Genomic DNA, 17,403 nt, shown 5'->3' with positions numbered 1-17,403 from the left:
TTACCCATTATATCTAAAATAAACATAAACATAAACAAAAAATTAAAATCCAGGCACCATGGGCGTGTCATAGAAACGTAACCAAGATACATCAAGCACAAAGTTGACACAGTTAAATTGAAATTTATTGGAAGAACATAATCATATTGTGCTGCTGAAATGCCAGGTAATTACAGACCAAATTGTTAGTAATAGGCTAAATCAAAGCTCGTTAAGTAAGTTAGGTGTTCGGCCTAGCCTAGGCTAGGCGTAGTTTAGTTAGCCTTTATACCTCGTTTGACTTTGGTGTTGAGTTGAGCCTGGGTGGGACTAGGCCTAGGCCTATATAGGCCTAGGGCCTAGCCTAGATAGTGTAGGCCTATTACTATTAGGCGGGCCTCACCTACCCGGGGCTTCTTTAACTAGACTTTTGCTATAGGAGGAGGGCCTAGGCCTAGCCTAAATTAGTAATAGCCTATAGGGTATAACTATAAGTATTAAAATTAACGTTATGTCTAAAGATACGGTACCGTATCCATACTTTTAAAAACTAAAGGTACGGTAATTATAGAGGGCGCTATGTAATGTGGATGTTAATCAAATAGGTTATTGCATTGGGTTTCTGCAAGCCAGCTGTGTAGCCTAGTGGGCATGTGATGAGGCTTTGGCTTAAGGGGTAGGGGGTTCGATACACTTCTTGACGTCTTTTTTTAATTTTTTTTTTAGTTTTTAATTTAAGAGAGATTATTTAGAGGGTTAGGTTTTTAATATTTAGGAAGGAGTTTAATATTTAGGAACGAGTTTTATATTTAGGAATGAGTTTTATATTTAGGTACGAGTTTTAGGAATGCAATTTTACCGTACTTTTAGCAAACGGAAGCGCCCTCTATATTTACCGTATCTTTAGTTTTTAAAAGCATGGATACGGTACCGTATCTTTAGCAACGGCGTAAAATTAATTAAAGACTTGATATTAACGAAATAATAAAATAAAATTGGTCTAGGCCTAGGCCTAGTCTAAATAGAGGCTAGGCCTAGGCCTTAGTTAGCGATGATGGAATGCTCTCCCTGCCATGCCAGTACAGAGTAGAAGTCGACACAACTATAAACAAAAAATTTAAAAGACAATTTCAGAAGACGAGGGAGGGAGGCTAATAATGGAGGGCCACGACTGGCCCACCAGCCTCTTGCACCACTCATTTAGAATGATGCAAGGTGAGTGAATTCATTTTTATACTATAGTGTGTTTGTTTGCATTCATTTCAGTTAAAGGGAAAAAGAGTGAACCAAAGGAAGACGTAAAAGAGGTTCTTTTATCAGGAATTTACATTTTTCCAAATGGAGATAAATATGGTATGTATATTGTATAATACTACTAGGCCAAGGCTATACCCAGAAAACTTTTATTTATATAATCCTTGCATCTTTTCTTCTGTAAATTTGAAAGATTTATTAATATGGAAATGTTTTATAATTATTTTATACTAAACAATTTTATAAAAAAATATACGATTTTCAGAAGGGGAGTATTGCTTGACAGATGATGGGTCAATTGAGAGGCAAGGAGAAGGAATTCACTCTTCAGCAGATGGTACATGTTACAAAGGCCAGTGGGAAAAAGATAAGATGAACGGACATGGGACTCTTACACACCCAGGAGGAAGCAGTTATGAAGGGCATTTTTGTAACAATCAATTTCATGGTAGAGGCCAGTACACATGGCCTAATGGCTCGTTTTATGAAGGAGAGTTCAATGAAAATAGGTGAGAATAATCAAAATACTACTCTACTTGTTCATTCCATCCATTCATCAACAAAGCTGTAAGGCAAATTTACACAGATCAGCGTTAACAGTAAGTGGAAAAGCATATCCCATGTAAAGTCTACACTATCAAACTAGTTTGACAAAAATGTGTGATGTGCCCAAATATGGTAGTAATATGACATCATGATGATCACATTTTTTTGTCACATAAAGTTTGATAGTTTAGACAAAGCTTTATTATATACTGCTGATTTATTATTATTGTCATTGTTTCCTATTTTTCAGAATGGAGGGCGATGGTTCCTTTACAGATACGAACAGACAAGTTTGGGTTGGCACGTTTCGAAATCGAGCTGCTCCTGGTCTTAAGTTTAAGCTGGAAGTGTAGTTGTACATCACAATCGTTGGTTATTGTATTTCAGTTTGTATAATATTTTTGTATAGGAAATTAAATTGTATAATAATATTCTATTCAATACAATGATTAATAATGGTTATTTTTTCGATTTGCGGCCAACCTGAAGTTTGAGTAAACTGACCCATTGATAAACGCAGATGGTTTTCACCTTTGTCACAGATGATATCGTCGTCGTTATCAACATCATTAACAATTGCTTATTGTATTATACATTTTGAAAAAGTTTTACAATTTTGTAAGTAGTTTATATCAGCTGCTGCTTGTTTTACTCAAGTTTATGTTACTTTTTCTACGCTATCGGCAAGGACTTAACGAAAGTTGGAAAAGCTCTCGAAAAAATCCGTAAAAGCAGCAGCAGATATAAACTACTTAAAAAATATGAATATCATCAAACGACAAAAGCGCTATGAAAAACATCGTCGTCAGTATCATGTCACTAAAGCTTGGTTCCCACTAGCAACGCAACCTATGCAACGTAAGAAAATGCCCTTCCAATCATTGAGTTTGCCCCCGCCTGCGTGAAACCTCACCAACGATGTTGGAAGCACTGTTGCGTCGTCGGTTCCCAATTGTAATTACACAATACAGCACTTTGCGTCGATACGTCGCTGCGTAGCGTCGCTAGTGGGAACCATTAAACAGAGGCAGTACCTGATAAGGAACTATCAAGTTCAAAGTTATAATGTTCAATAAATATGTTATTGTACAGAAAAAATACAATAATTTACTTTGTTTCCATTTTCCATTTTAATAGAGTAGGCATGTTAGGCCTACTACATGTTGTTACAGCCAGCAAGATTCATACACAATTCAGTCAATAAATATAATATTTAGATCTGATCTAATCTTCCATTTCGGTTTTTTAAAAGAAAATCAACTGTTAAATAGCAGATCGTCCAAATGTTATGTTTATGAAATTAAACGTTACTGACCATACAACATGCGTATCCCGGTTGTTTTCGAAAGTCAAGCTTGGTTCCCATTTGGACGCAACGCAAGGGCGTAAGCCGCAACGAAATCAAATTGACCAATCACAAGCAACAATTCGAATAATCCATCGGTTTTGATTGGTCTTGCGTCCTTGCATCATTTCCAGTGGGCACCAAGCTCTAGAGTGGTCTTGCGCTTGCGTCAGACGTCGTTGCGGAATCAATCATTCCGGCTATTGTTTACAATTATCAGTAACTAATCGTACGACACCTGCTTCGTTTAGTTTTAATAACTCCAAATACTCCCTTGTCATGTTATGAGGTATGATTCTGTCCACGATAGTTTCTTCATCGAAATAGTGATATGTTAATGCTCGTCCAGATTCTGTATGTGTGAACGGATAGAACCCATACAAGGATATCTTTTTACACACCGTACCTGCAATAGCATATAGATAGAGACCCGACGTAGGCACATCAGTTAGGTTCCACAGCCTGATAGAAAACAAAAACAAATCATATGGTTACAGAAAACCTAAAAATACCTTTTTATATCGTTGCTTGATTTATTGTGAATGATGGTCATATAAGCATATTACTAATTTTTTTTTATTAGACCTTACCAAAATGTTTTCAATCCTGTCGTTTTTCTATAGATTTGTTAATTAGAAATCAAAAAACAACAACTCTCTGCCTTGCGTCAATTGCCGAAGTGCGAGTTAAATCTAATTTATTGTAAACTTTCAGTTTAGTAAGACGACAAAACAAAAATTGTCTCTTTTAAAGCTCTGCTGTCAAACTAGTTTAACAGTACAAAAAAGTGTGATGTGTCCAAATAGGATAGTGATATGCACAAATATAGTAGTGATTTGACATCATAATGTCCATGGGCACATAGCATTTTTTTGTCACATAGCATTTGATAGTATAGACATATCCGGTTTATGTATGAGTATTAAAGAGAATTTATACTAACTTGCGTATAGGTAATTCCAGGTTTTTATTTGGATATCCAAATACGAATCCTCTGAAGTACTTCTGGAACTCCGATATGGCTCTTCTGTAATACTGATTTGCTCTTGTATTCATCTTAGGCATCCATATTATGGCATCAGTTAAGTGGCTACTCGCATAATCCAAAGCCGGCGTGCGGCATTGTCTCTGTTTAACTATCAAGCACTTGAATATCTTGTCAGCTGCCACTCTGTTCACGGTGTTCAGAGTCGTTCTTCGTCCGGCGTCTTTAACGAAACCGTCAATAGGCGACATATTAGTTCTAAAAACCAAATCGTGCGAGTCTATTTCGTTACCGCATTTACTTCCTTTCAATATCCCACTGTTTCCCACAACAGCACATGTTTCAGCTTCAGACAACCATGGTGATCCATCTGGTCGCGTCCAGTGTTTGGAATGTTCCGGGAACGATACGCCGGCTACGCCTTTTCCACGTCTGTAGGTTATTTTATAGATGTGTACACTATCCCTTGGCGAAAAGCCGTTGGTTATTAATTTTTGCCTAAAAAAAGAAAAACATTGTTTAGTACTGCAGACTTTCTAAACACGTATCTTCCACGTGCGTGAAAACGCTGATGATTCAAATAATGGTTTTGTCGCATATCCATACGTGGCTAATCGCTCTGCCATCACCACAATTGTCATCGTTAGGGTAATTTTCAACACCACCAGTAACCTCCAATCAAAATGCGTCGTCTCGGTTTGAACCGAAAATAATTACATAATCAACACCACTACCATAACTATTCACTACCACCAATCACCGATATATCAATACCTCATTGTTGGTAAACCCCCATCGCAATGGTAAGACCGAACTATACTGTATTGGTAGATAATCAACAAGTCAATCGTTACCACCTCACACACTTAAAAGCTATTATATCAAAGATGTGCCTACCGCATAAGTGATACAGCTGTAGCGTTGATTTGCTTACGAAATACTGAGTTGAGGCTGTTGTGTGCATCTGTGTGTAAGGTAGTCTTACTCAATTTAGACTTTTTCGATGTACGCCTATTGATGAATTCATTTCGGTTTGTCGGTAATAATGGTCGATTCGACGAGGCCATCCTAAGTTTTGGAAGCTCATTCAGTTTGACGGAGCTTTAAAAAGAAAAATAATCGTGTTATAGTTTTACATCATATGGTATTGTCAGTTAACAAGAGAAAACAAAGAATTATCTGTTGACTTGATACGACGATGTGGTGATGCATTCCTTTTTTAGCTCTGTCTACACTATCAAACCATACATGGACATGATGATGTCATGTCAATACCATTATTTGGCCACATCACACTTTTTTTCTTCAAAATAGTTTGATAGTGTAGACAGAGCTTTAGACATATTAAAGATTGTACAACAATTATGTTTAATATAAATATATTCAATATAATTTAAACAAATATTAAACTAAAAGGGAAACTACTGTATCTATGACCTGTTAAACTTCAAACTCACCTACTCATACTTCGACAAGTTATGCACACATCTTTAACTTTGATGTGATTGCTTTTTATCGAAGACAATTCATAGATGCCTAATATTATTCCCCACAAAAGAAGAAACACTATTACTGATTTTAATGAATTTGCAACACAGCATCGGCCACGATTGACAACCTGCAACATAACATTATTTTTATGTAATAATAATTTACTAAATATTAGAAAATTACATTTTTTAACAAGAGATTCCTATTCTGTGTGATTCCTTTTGGGGAAGTCTGCTGCCAAGTTCTAATAAATAAATGCCTTCTCGTCAATCGATCATCGAGTTAAGGTGTACAGACTTTTTAGGACACGTTCAAGTTTAGTTAATTTACTAAGCTTTAGCATTATCGCTATTGATGGACAGTAACCAACTTATCCGTGTAAATTGCTAAGCCTGAACTCGCCCATAGAACCAGTTGGCCTAATGTTCGTCTTTGAAGAAAACACGTGTGGAATTGTACTGAGTCCCCGTCATTGGAATTTAGGCTTAATTATTTGTTTTTAAACAATAATCTATAATGGTCGTAGTGTTTTCATTAAACCTAACTGTCACTTTGTTCAACTCAGAACTAGAGTGAGTCATAATCTATGCTTATAACATCGATTCGAAAAAGGCATAACTATAGTTTGTTTTGTGTATAAACTTACCATTCTGCTGTTGTTGTACCGGTCGAGTTTTAAATTTTAGTTAAAATTAGAGATCATTAGTCATGCATTCAGATTCAGAAGCAGCCAAGCAGAACCAACATCTTTTAAAATGTAAATCTCGGAAAATATTTATGATCGTGAGAACTTCGTCAACATTACTATTACCCTTTGATGGCCTTTAATATGTTGTTAATGATTGGTCGAATTTTACTAAAATGGTTTGATAGTATGTATGTTATGATGTATCACTACTAAAAAAGTGCCATGTCGGTACCGTCTATATCACTACTAAAAAAGTGCCATGTCGGTACCGTCTATATCACTACTAAAAAAGTGCCATGTCGGTACCGTCTATGATGGGATGATGTGCCCCTTTGTTGAGTTTAGTTAGTTACCCGATTAACAAGGAGGAATTATTTAGAAATAATGATTAAATCCTCTGCTGATAAACCATAATGCATATATCTGTGTTGATATGTGTTTAATTGCTCGCTTTATAGACTAGTCCAGATAGTCATATGTCCACTCTAATAAGATGCTGTAGGCATTTCGTGTTAAAAGCGAATACATTTTTTTTATTAGGGTAATTTTGGGGTGCTGAATTCAAATTTGCTGTTTACCTGGCTCAATTTTTAGATCTTCACCCTTAAAATGTGAAAAACAAAATGGCCGCCATTTCAGACTTATTTTGGCTTATAACTTGACTTTTAAGTGACGTAGCAAGTTAAAAATGGTGTCTATACCTATGTTTGTGATAGTGAAGATTCCAACTATATTGTTATTAAAGTTGCAAATATTCTATTTCAGCCGCCATGTTGAAATCCAAGATGGGACCCCTTTGGAAACAAGCCTCTGGGCTTAAAGGGCCATCCCCTGCTTTCCATGCTTATTTTCTTGTCTAGTCTTGTATTTTTATATTTTTATGTTTCTCTTTTTATTTCATTTACATTATTCTGTTTTATTTATTTGTACTGTATTTGGAAAGCAATAAATATTACTTACTTATGGCCGCCATTTTAAACGTATTTTGGCTTATAACTTGACTTTTAATTAACATAGCAAGTTAAAAATAGTTTCTATACCTATGTTTGTGATACTGAGGATTCCAAATATATTGTTATTAAAGTTGTAAATATTCTATTTCAGTCGCCATGTTGAAATTCAAGATGGTCGCCATTTAAAACGTATTTTGGCTTATAACTTAACATATAAGTGACATAGTAGGTTAGAAATGATGTCTATACAGTACCTATGCAACTTCATTAGAGCCTGCTTCAACAGAAATTTATAATTCCCAGCAATGTTTTAACTGTATATATGAACTGTTTTATAAGTTGTTTTGTGACTGTGTAATTTGGTAGTAGTCACTCTCATACTGTAAGCCTACATTTAAAAGTAACACATCCAAATGCCAACTTCAAGTCAATGGCTACCAGATGTCTCTGTGAGACGGTTATTTGAACCAGTACCAGTACCAGTATGTTTGTGATACTGAGGATTCCAAATATATTGTTATTAAAGTTGTAAATATTCTATTTCAGTCGACATGTTGGAATTCAAGATGGTCGCCATTTAAAACGTATTTTGGCTTATAACTTAACATATAAGTGACATAGTAGGTTAGAAATGATGTCTATACAGTACCTATGTTTGTGATACTGAGGATTCCAAATATATTGTTATTAAAGTTGTAAATATTCTATTTCAGTCGCCATGTTGGAATTCAAGATGGTCGCCATTTAAAACGTATTTTGGCTTATAACTTAACATATAAGTGACATAGTAGGTTAGAAATGATGTCTATACAGTACCTATGTTTGTGATACTGAGGATTCCAAATATATTGTTATTAAAGTTGTAAATATTCTATTTCAGTCGCCATGTTGAAATTCAAGATGGTCGCCATTTAAAACGTATTTTGGCTTATAACTTAACATTAAGTAACATAGTAGGTTAGAAATGATGTCTATACAGTACCTATGTTTGTGATACTGAGGATTCCAAATATATTGTTATTAAAGTTGTAAACAGCCGCCATGTTGAAATCAAAGATGGCGCCTATTTTAAACACACACACACACACAGGGTAGTAACAAAGTGCGAGGCAAACAAACAAATGAAAATGAAAAACTCAAAAAGGGATTGTTCTTTATGTGTAAAATATTTTAAAACGAGATAGATGATAATGATGATCATTGTCAAGTGTTTAGAAAAAGATAAGAACATTAATGAAAAAAGGAGGTAATACGGAATTCATAAATGTAAAAATGTTACTGATGACATTTGGAATTAACAAAAATGTGTTAAATAATATGATTTAATGACATGAGATAATAGGAATGTGAATAAAAGTAGTAATAATAATAATTTATTAGGAAATGACACCTTTGCATCGGTGGCACACACAGAAGTGGTGCATCCAATTTAACATAATACATCAAAACAATACATTATATGACGGATACAGGTTCTTAAACTATTTGTAAAAATATAAAAGATAAATCATTACCAACATGGTAATATAGGTACTGTATTAAATTGTCCGACAGTATCATAGGTTTGAGTTGATAAAAAGGTATATAAAAATAAACATAAAATATAGTAAAGAGTTTACAATACAAACCATTGTGTTTCAACATCAGGTACTGAGGACCTATAGTTGTTATCACAGGTGTATAATATTTACAAATCATATATAAAAGCAACAATACAAAAGAAAAACAATCTATATATTGGGAGATTTAAGTTCTGACCGTTTCTCCCATGCAGCTCTTGTGTATTGTTTACAAAACAAATCAAAAAAGGTCTCAGATTCTTTACAAATCGCGATAGAATCTCCACCTAAAATATACTGTAATTTATCATCAGCACTTGCTGTTGTGTAACGATTCCATGTGTCATAATCATTACAGAGTACAAGATTATTTTGTAAATTGGATAATTCTTTCATTCTAATATTATCAAATGCTTTACAGTTTAATAAAAAATGTTTAATGTCTTCAATTTCACCATTCCCACATAAAGTACAAAGACCGGACACATCATTGGACCATTTATAGTAGTGTTTGCGCCACAAAAGAGAATATATATATATATATATATATATATAAATCATACTGTAAATTATAGAAACAGTGCTCATATGAGCACTGTTTCTATAATTTACAGTATGATTTATATATAATTTACACAGTGCTACGCAACATCATTGATTTATATATATATATATAAGACCTATATAGCTCGTAGCTACGACGGTGCTGAAACATGCGAGTTAATTGGTCTGTTTCTGCTAGCCAAACTGGAGCCCAAGTACGGTAATAACATAGGATTGTACAGGGATGACGGACTCGCGGCATTTAATGAAACTCCTCATGTTATTGAAAAAATAAAAAAAGATCTCTGCAGCACATTCAAAGAACATAATCTAAAGATAACGATCGAAGCGAATAAGAAAATTATAAACTACCTAGATGTAACGCTTAATCTCAACGATGGAAGCTATAAGCCTTATTTAAAGGAAAACAACAAACCACGCTATGTTCATTGCAAAAGTAATCATCCAGCATCAATAATTAAGAACATCCCTGAAGGCATAAACAAAAGATTATCAAACATTTCTTCGAATGAAACTGTTTTCAATGAATCAAAGAAACCGTACCAAGAAGCCTTGTATGAAAGTGGATACGACCACAATCTGAAGTACAACCCGACCAATACCACCAGAAAAATATTTAATAGAAACACCATTAAAATCAGCTATAGTTGTATGCCTAATATAGGGTCTGTAATATCGGCCCACAACAAAAATGTATTACGTAATGATATGCCCTGTGATAACATCAAGCAATGCAACTGTCGAAATGAATGCCCATTAGATGGGAAATGCCTAACCAGTGGTGTTGTTTATCAGGCTACAGTAACAACAAATGATGATGATAAAGTTGAAACATATGTCGGACTAACCGAAAACACATTTAAATGCAGATATAACGCACACAATAGTTCATTCCGTAATGTTAAATACAAAAACAACACAACGTATACCAGTATATATATATATATATATATATATATATATATATATATATATATATTAGAATTTATTCTGTGATGTTTATACTGTATATATATATATATATATATATATATATATATATATATATATATATATATATATATATATATATATATATATATATATATATATATATATATATATATATATATATATATATATATACAGTATATAAACATCACAGAATAAATTCTAATCCTCCCGATATAATGAAATTTAATTAATTAGAGAAAATAAAAATGACGAAACCTGTGAGAATGAGAAAAAGCCCTCTCCGAGATTCAAACCCGGAACCTTCTGCTTGATATGCAGATCTCCTAACCATTAGACCACTGGAGTTTTCATTGTATTGTTCCAATTCGATTGTGTGAGGCAACGTCGAGACACACCAAATATAAGTGTGAGGCATGCGAGGCATATAGTTTACAATTTCAAAAAGGTGCGAGGCATATAGTTTACAATTTCAAAAAGGTGCGAGGCATTTCTTAACGTGCTATTATGCAATATTATAGGCCTAATAATCAATTATTTATATTTTTAAAATAGGCCTAGCGTATCGAAATAGATTCGTATATACACTCATCATGCTATGTTGTTTATTTTTATGTAACGATTGTTTTTTTCATTCAAGTCATATCGTGGCTGGTATAAGTTGACTACAATGTTCAAATTGTTTGTTCATAATGATAATGAAAGAGTTGGTCAAAAAGACTTCACAGAATCAATTCAATACAACAACAACGTATTTATATCAAAACATTTCTTGGAATAGAAATAGATTGTAAAATTGGTAAAAAAACAAACATGTTAAATGTATACAAACAATAATTGATAAAGAAATCAGTATAATAATAATAATATATAAATTGAGAAAACTGATGAAAAGTAGTGTATAATTTATTTTATTTATGCATTGATATTACCATATATTAATGATTGTTGTGACATTTGGGGTAACACTTATAAAAGTACAGTACAAAATGCTTACAAAAAAAAGGTACTGTAATTTATAAAATTATCAATAGTGTAAGATGATAGCATTAGCCATAGTAGTAAATGATACTGGATACCAGAGGAAGTAGAGGTTTCGTTTTGAGGTTTTTTCATCTACAGTATTATATATAATGCCTTCAATTCAGAATAAGGAAATAGAATTAACTAGCTTCACGGCCAAAATGATAATAGAGGACTAAAACAAAGTGGAATGCGTCAATTTCTCATGCATTTATTGGTGAAAAACACGTTTAATCTCAATATATTTGTTAATTTGTCAATAAAAATGCTGTAATATGTTATTGCTGATACTGTTCTGTTTTCAAAGAATAATAATCGATCCTAAATTTTGGGAAATAATAAAATGATGCCTCGCATTTTTTGATGATGGTAAAACGATGCCTCGCATAAATTTCTGACTTGCCTTGCTTTTGCGCATATCCTAGGATTGTTGTGCATGTAGTTCTCTGTGCCCTGGGGACCTGTGAACACCTGCACATACCCGGCCGCCGCTACCCGGCCTAGCCCATTAAACAATTATTACGCAATAAACATTAAGCTATATATGCTTTGCAATTAGTGGTAATATGTAGGCCTACACACATAAATATAAATTTAATTTATAGTATAATAATTAGATATCAAATTAATAGTTTTCATACAATAATATCGTGGATTTATATAGCGCCTAATGTTGTGAAACATTATTACCCCAGTCTATTGGATCACACGTGTATGGAAACATCCAAAATTGAAATGACACATGAAATAAATAATGTCATATTGCAGTTTTTGGTATAACAAGTGAGCATCTTCATCTGCAATCAAAGTTGCTATTTCATTGCCAGAATTTTACCTGTTTGGTGACCAAGTCAACAAATTTTTTGGCTTATATTATAATGCTGTTTCCAAGATTCATCGAGCATAAAGGACATTATATTGTGCCAACAAGGATGAAGAACCATCAGTTAAAGATACTGCATATTCAAAGGGTTTGGGTAATTTTCTAACTTGCCATCACTACCGGTGACCGGTAAACAAGCTTTGTTCTTATGTCATCCACACCAGCATTTGTTATAAATCTTTATGAATTTGAAATGGTAAATAAATTGATAATTGGTACTTAATTACAGTATTTAAATATCTACAACAAGCAGTATTTAACTTAACTACTTGGCAAAAAATTTCAGGAAATGGAATCGAAACTTTGAATGCAGATGGAGCATTAAATCTATTAGGGGCCTACTATTATTTTGCCATTATTAAAAAAATATTTTAAGACAAAAGAAGCAATATATTGGAAAATCTGTAGTTAAAGAAAACACTGGGGAGCATGGCAACATCTTCAATGGCATTTCGAATGAGAAACGATCTGTACTTGCAAAGAAACAAAGATATGAATTATGAATGAATTCGAAACATGCATCTTTGGTTCAGTCCAAAATTAACAAGACATCTGATTAATAATAATTAATAGTAATTCACTTACAGTAGGTGGTCTATAAGTAAAACCAACCGTTCGGCCATTTTTAATTTATGCTAATGAACCCACTTCACGATGTCCGATTTTGGTAAACTTTGGATATGATGTTAATTTGGACCATATCAACCAGACAAAACAAAAACAAATTATGTTGCAATTTGTTCTAGGTTCAACCATACTGTTACTGGACTATAGGTAGAAACCATTTTTAACTTGCTATGTTAATCAAAAGTCAAGTTATAAGCCAAAATACGTTTAAAATGATGGCGGCCATCTTGAATTCCAACATGGAGGTTGAAATAGAATATTTACAACTGCAACAACAATATATTTGGAATCCTCAGTATCACAAACATAGGTATAGAAACTATTTTTAACTTGCTATGTTAATTAAAAGTCAAGTTATAAGCCAAAATACGTTTAAAATGGCGGCCATCTTGGATTTCAACATGGCGGCTGAAATAGAATATTTTCAACTTTAATAACAATATAGTTGGAATCTTCACTATCACAAACATATGTATAGACACCATTTTTAACTTGCTACGTCACTTAAAAGTCAAGTTATAAGCCAAAATAAGTCTGAAATGGTGGCCATTTTGTTTTTCACATTTTAAGGGTGAAGATCTAAAAATTGAGCCGGGTAAACAGCAAATTTGAATTCAGCACCCCAAAATTACCCTAAAACACATGTTTATCTGCTTTTAACACAAAATGCCTACAGCATTTCATTTTTCTCAAATCTGGACTAGTCTATTACGTACGCTGGCATAGCGTATTCTTTGGTCGCGTTACGTACGCTGACATACCATATTCTTTGGTCACGTTAACTTAAGTACGCTGGCATGACCCTATTCTTTGGTCGCGTTACGTACGCTGGCATAGCGTATTCTTTGGTCGCGTTACGTACGCTGGCATGCCGTAGTCTTTGGTCGCGTTACGTACGTTGGTATACCATATTATTTGGTCGCGTTAAGTACGCTAGTATACCGTATTCTTTGGTCGTGTTGCGTTTGTTGGCATACCGTAGTCTTTGATCGCATTACGTACACAGCTGGTATACCGTATTCTTTGGTCGCGTTACGTACGCTGGCATACCATATTCTTTTCATATACTTAAACTATAGAAGAATTATCTAAATGATTTCTACATGCTTAAACCAATATGAACTGATTTGATAACGAGGTGATAATCCTCTCTTATCAACAAACTTGATTTCATATCCGTGGACTCTGAACATTTCAATCGATGACAACAAGCAAGATGGAGAAACAACTCATATTCATAGTACTCTGTTGTATCCTGCCCGTGGCTTATTCCCACTATTCCTCAAGTGTAAGTACATTGGTTTCATAAGTGGTTTCCTACATGTATTTGCTGTTTATTACTTCAGATTCAGGATCATACATTTAGTTTACCGGTGTTTCTTTGACATGAATGATTTTCACAAATGTAACCTAAATCTTATAATAACATTCTAACTGGTAAATAAAATAGGCCTATTCAATTATATGTGAAAGTTAGGAATGTATCTAGAACTAAATAGGCCTATGTTCAAAAGGTGTAAAAATGAAGTGATGAAATTTAGGGAAAGAGGCGGCTGCCCCTTGGATCCGCCTGTTGTTACTTGATTTAAAAACTAAAATATTACATTCTTTTTATTTCAGTCTCAATGTTTTGAACATGAGTAAGTATTACATACTAAAAAGAAATTAATTATGAAAAATAATCAGAGATGGAATTGTTTATAAACGCTTATCTCTTATCTTAGGCCTAATGATTGTAAATAATCATTTATTATTATTCTAGATGTGGTCCTGCAGAGTTTTGCTGTGGACCTCACGAGTGCTGCTTAACAGATTGTTCTTCAACAAAGTAAGTACTTTCATTTAATTCACATTTATTTAAAAAAGTCTAAGAAAAACATAACCGTACATTTACAATTTACACAACAAAAGTAAGTTAAGCTTCCCCAGTTTATTCAGACATTTTTAACAATACATACTATTTATTTCTACTGATACTGTACAAGCAATGCTAAATAATTAATACTAAAGATTAATAAACTACAGTTTGGCCTCTTGGAGGCCACCACTCATATGACATCGCTGTATTAAAGGTCCAGACAGGAGTCAGTAAATCAAATGGTTGTTATTAAGTATATCGGTAAAGATGTAAGTGACATCCGTTGGGTAATTGTAGAATTTGGGGGCAAAATAATTCCCCAGAATTATACCAGCCAAATGAGCGAATAAAATTAGTACCATATGAGTAGCGCCTGTTTGAAGTTAGGTGTTGGGTGGTACCGGGGGATGAGTGGGAAGATTGAAAAGTATTAAACTATTGAAAGGCTAACAATGAAGTGTGCTAGTATGCATCTTAGTAAATAACTAAAAACACTCTGAATTCTCATTGGTTGTCAATTAGAAATTAGCCTATTTTACATTTTTGTTGTTCCACTATTAGATATACCCGTTGGTCTACAGAAATAAAAGTAAAATAAAACAACTTTGATAAAGTGTCTGCTTTGACCAACATTCACTTTTTAATTACCCCATAGAAACAATATACATTCATCCTAAAACACTTCTATTACTTTGAAAACTACCAACATTTATATAACACATCCTTCGTTAAAAGGAAGTACTTGTGATGTATAGGCTATAAACTAATAATGTATTACTTTGAATGTTTAAGGACACAGTGGTACACATTGTTATGTTATAATTCACTTTGCTTGTGGAGTGTACGATGGTATAAACTTATATGCTGTTTCTTTTTCAACAGTTGTGCAATTGACGAATATTGTTGCGGTAACGAGAGATGTTGTGACCACGAATGTCATTCTTCGTAGTAAGGATATTATACATTTAAACATTAAAGATATATTGTCCCCCAAAAACATGAAAAAATGAAGATTAGTTAATTCAGACTTTTAATAGTTTTTTTTGTAGTTTTAATAGACTTCCGTAGAAAAAACGGAAACAAATAATGTTTCACTTATAAAATGACAAAATAAATGGTTTAAATTCCACCAAAAAAACATTGGCTGGCAGCCAATTTGAACATTTTTTGCTTTACATTATATTTTTTTCAGGTAAACAATTTTTTTTTATCCAGTTTTTGGTCAAAGTGAATGAATATTATGTGAAAAAAACATTGTTTAGGGGACAATATCTTTAACCCAGGGGTTAGGGTTATTTTGTTGTATCTCAACCGTGTTCCTGGAATCATGGAAAATGGAACAGTTTAATTCATGTTGAGAAAGAGACTTACGCCCATCCCACTCTTCACACGTATTGTGCCATCATATTCCATGCACTGTAATCACTCTGTTAGTCTCTACCAGAAAGTTGTTATAAGATCTACAGTATCATTGATTTTCACATATGATAATGTTTGGTTATTTGTTTCTCCACACTTGACCATACTATGTAATACTGACAACTCTATTGTTGTCATTTCCTTTAGTTGCGATCCTAGGAACGAATACTGCTGTGGAGAAAACCAATGTTGCGAATACAAATGTCATGGCGGGTGAGTTAAGATTGCTTTGGTGGAATGGTGGAAAATATAGTGTGCTCGAGCATCCTGTTCAGGTCATGAAGACACCCAGTAAAACAAAGTATTGTCATATACGTTATTTTTTTGTAGATTAGTCTTAAAATATAATATGTCTTTATACTTTAAGGTGCGATGATGATCATTTTTGTTGCGGTACAGACTTATGCTGTGCCAACCAGCTATGGTATACAGTGTGGTGGTTGTGGTACGTATGCCGGGATTTTTTTCTTGCCGTCAGAACGTGAAGTTATTTATATTAGTACAACTGGGCATTACAAATTGCTTGCACCTGTGACGCAATTAATACTCTTGCTTATCAGCATTTTTTATTTTCAAAAAGAAAGAATATACTGTAGGCTGTACCGTACTCAATGATTTTAACTCGAGGTTGTTAATAGAGAAGGATTTGCCATGGTTTGTAAAATAGAGTATAACCATTTTTCGTTCGATTCCACAGGGCTATAAGCAGTCTAGGATTTCTGCTTCTCTTGTCTTCTTGCATCGCCGTCTGCTGCCGTACGTGTTGCTACAGCAGGCCAAGAGAAGTTGTGATATACAGATCGGAAGCTAACGATTATCATCGTTTTGAAAACGAGATGACATGTCCAGAGAAATTTTAACTAAATGTCCACGGTTGATTTGCTCTATTAGTCTTAAATGGCGTCTGCACTATAATGCATCTATTTTGCTATTATTAAAATTTCAACTGGGACTTGATATTTCTATAATAACTGTATAAAAACTACTTTTAAAATAATTTCATAAACACTGTCTAAATCCAATTGTTCTTCAATTATTCAATTAAATAAAAGATTTATTAAAAATTATAGATAACGCATTTCTTTTTTTTTTGGTGAAATTATACAAAATGTAAATCAAATGTAAAAACGGCAAAACAAGAAATGTAAAACTGAACCTTGTGTTAATAATTAATTTATCTTAAATAGAGTTTAATAACACAAAGGAATTTGTAACACAAAACACACAAAAGCAAACTGTTTCATAGGATCACTAACCAAGCTAATAATATTATCAGCA

General features: G+C 33.5%; 3 protein-coding genes across 5 annotated transcripts; 2 read left to right on the top strand and 1 right to left on the bottom strand.

The window, feature by feature from the left end:
* The first annotated feature begins 87 nt into the window (after positions 1–87).
* LOC140049598 (uncharacterized) lies at positions 88–2,998 on the top strand. The gene is made up of 4 exons (XM_072094530.1): positions 88–166; positions 1,246–1,332; positions 1,499–1,742; positions 2,030–2,998. The coding sequence occupies exons 1-4, from the start codon at positions 160–162 to the stop codon at positions 2,130–2,132; spliced, it is 441 nt and encodes a 146-aa protein (XP_071950631.1). The 5' UTR covers positions 88–159; the 3' UTR covers positions 2,133–2,998.
* Positions 2,999–3,116: 118 nt separating this feature from the next.
* LOC140049586 (CMP-N-acetylneuraminate-poly-alpha-2,8-sialyltransferase-like) lies at positions 3,117–6,253 on the bottom strand. 3 transcript variants are annotated; one of them, XM_072094514.1, is made up of 5 exons: positions 6,247–6,253; positions 5,567–5,727; positions 5,007–5,210; positions 4,068–4,607; positions 3,117–3,586 (listed from the first exon to the last, which is right to left on the bottom strand). In XM_072094514.1, exons 1-5 carry the CDS (start codon positions 6,247–6,249, stop codon positions 3,325–3,327), a joined length of 1,170 nt encoding a protein of 389 aa, XP_071950615.1. In that variant the 5' UTR covers positions 6,250–6,253; the 3' UTR covers positions 3,117–3,324. The 3 variants fall into 3 exon arrangements, with proteins under 3 accessions (XP_071950615.1, XP_071950625.1, XP_071950605.1); XM_072094524.1 differs by lacking the exon at positions 6,247–6,253 and adding an exon at positions 6,146–6,149; XM_072094504.1 differs by lacking the exon at positions 6,247–6,253 and having other exon boundaries at positions 5,567–5,765.
* Positions 6,254–14,028: 7,775 nt separating this feature from the next.
* On the top strand, positions 14,029–16,985 carry LOC140044589 (uncharacterized). Its single transcript, XM_072089163.1, has 7 exons — positions 14,029–14,136; positions 14,469–14,488; positions 14,611–14,676; positions 15,589–15,654; positions 16,273–16,338; positions 16,493–16,570; positions 16,823–16,985. Exons 1-7 carry the CDS (start codon positions 14,050–14,052, stop codon positions 16,983–16,985), a joined length of 546 nt encoding a protein of 181 aa, XP_071945264.1. The 5' UTR covers positions 14,029–14,049.
* Positions 16,986–17,403: the final 418 nt, after the last annotated feature.

Source organism: Antedon mediterranea, chromosome 1 (genome assembly GCF_964355755.1).
Source record: "Antedon mediterranea chromosome 1, ecAntMedi1.1, whole genome shotgun sequence".
NCBI lineage: Eukaryota > Metazoa > Echinodermata > Crinoidea > Comatulida > Antedonidae > Antedon > Antedon mediterranea.
This window is presented reverse-complemented; position numbering and strand designations above follow the sequence as displayed.

Coding starts and splice junctions, on each gene's coding strand:
- LOC140049598 (XM_072094530.1), top strand. Junction 1,333..1,498: donor TCCAAATGGAGATAAATATG/GTATGTATATTG, acceptor TACGATTTTCAG/AAGGGGAGTATTGCTTGACA. Junction 1,743..2,029: donor GGAGAGTTCAATGAAAATAG/GTGAGAATAATC, acceptor CCTATTTTTCAG/AATGGAGGGCGATGGTTCCT.
- LOC140049586 (XM_072094504.1), bottom strand. CDS start 5,736: ATGTTGCAGGTTGTCAATCGTGGCCGATGCTGTGTTGCAAATTCATTA. Junction 5,211..5,566: donor ACTTGTCGAAGTATGAGTAG/GTGAGTTTGAAG, acceptor TTCTTTTTAAAG/CTCCGTCAAACTGAATGAGC. Junction 3,587..4,067: donor CTGGAATTACCTATACGCAA/GTTAGTATAAAT, acceptor GTTTTCTATCAG/GCTGTGGAACCTAACTGATG.
- LOC140044589 (XM_072089163.1), top strand. CDS start 14,050: ATGACAACAAGCAAGATGGAGAAACAACTCATATTCATAGTACTCTGT. Junction 14,489..14,610: donor TCTCAATGTTTTGAACATGA/GTAAGTATTACA, acceptor TTATTATTCTAG/ATGTGGTCCTGCAGAGTTTT. Junction 16,571..16,822: donor TATACAGTGTGGTGGTTGTG/GTACGTATGCCG, acceptor TCGATTCCACAG/GGCTATAAGCAGTCTAGGAT.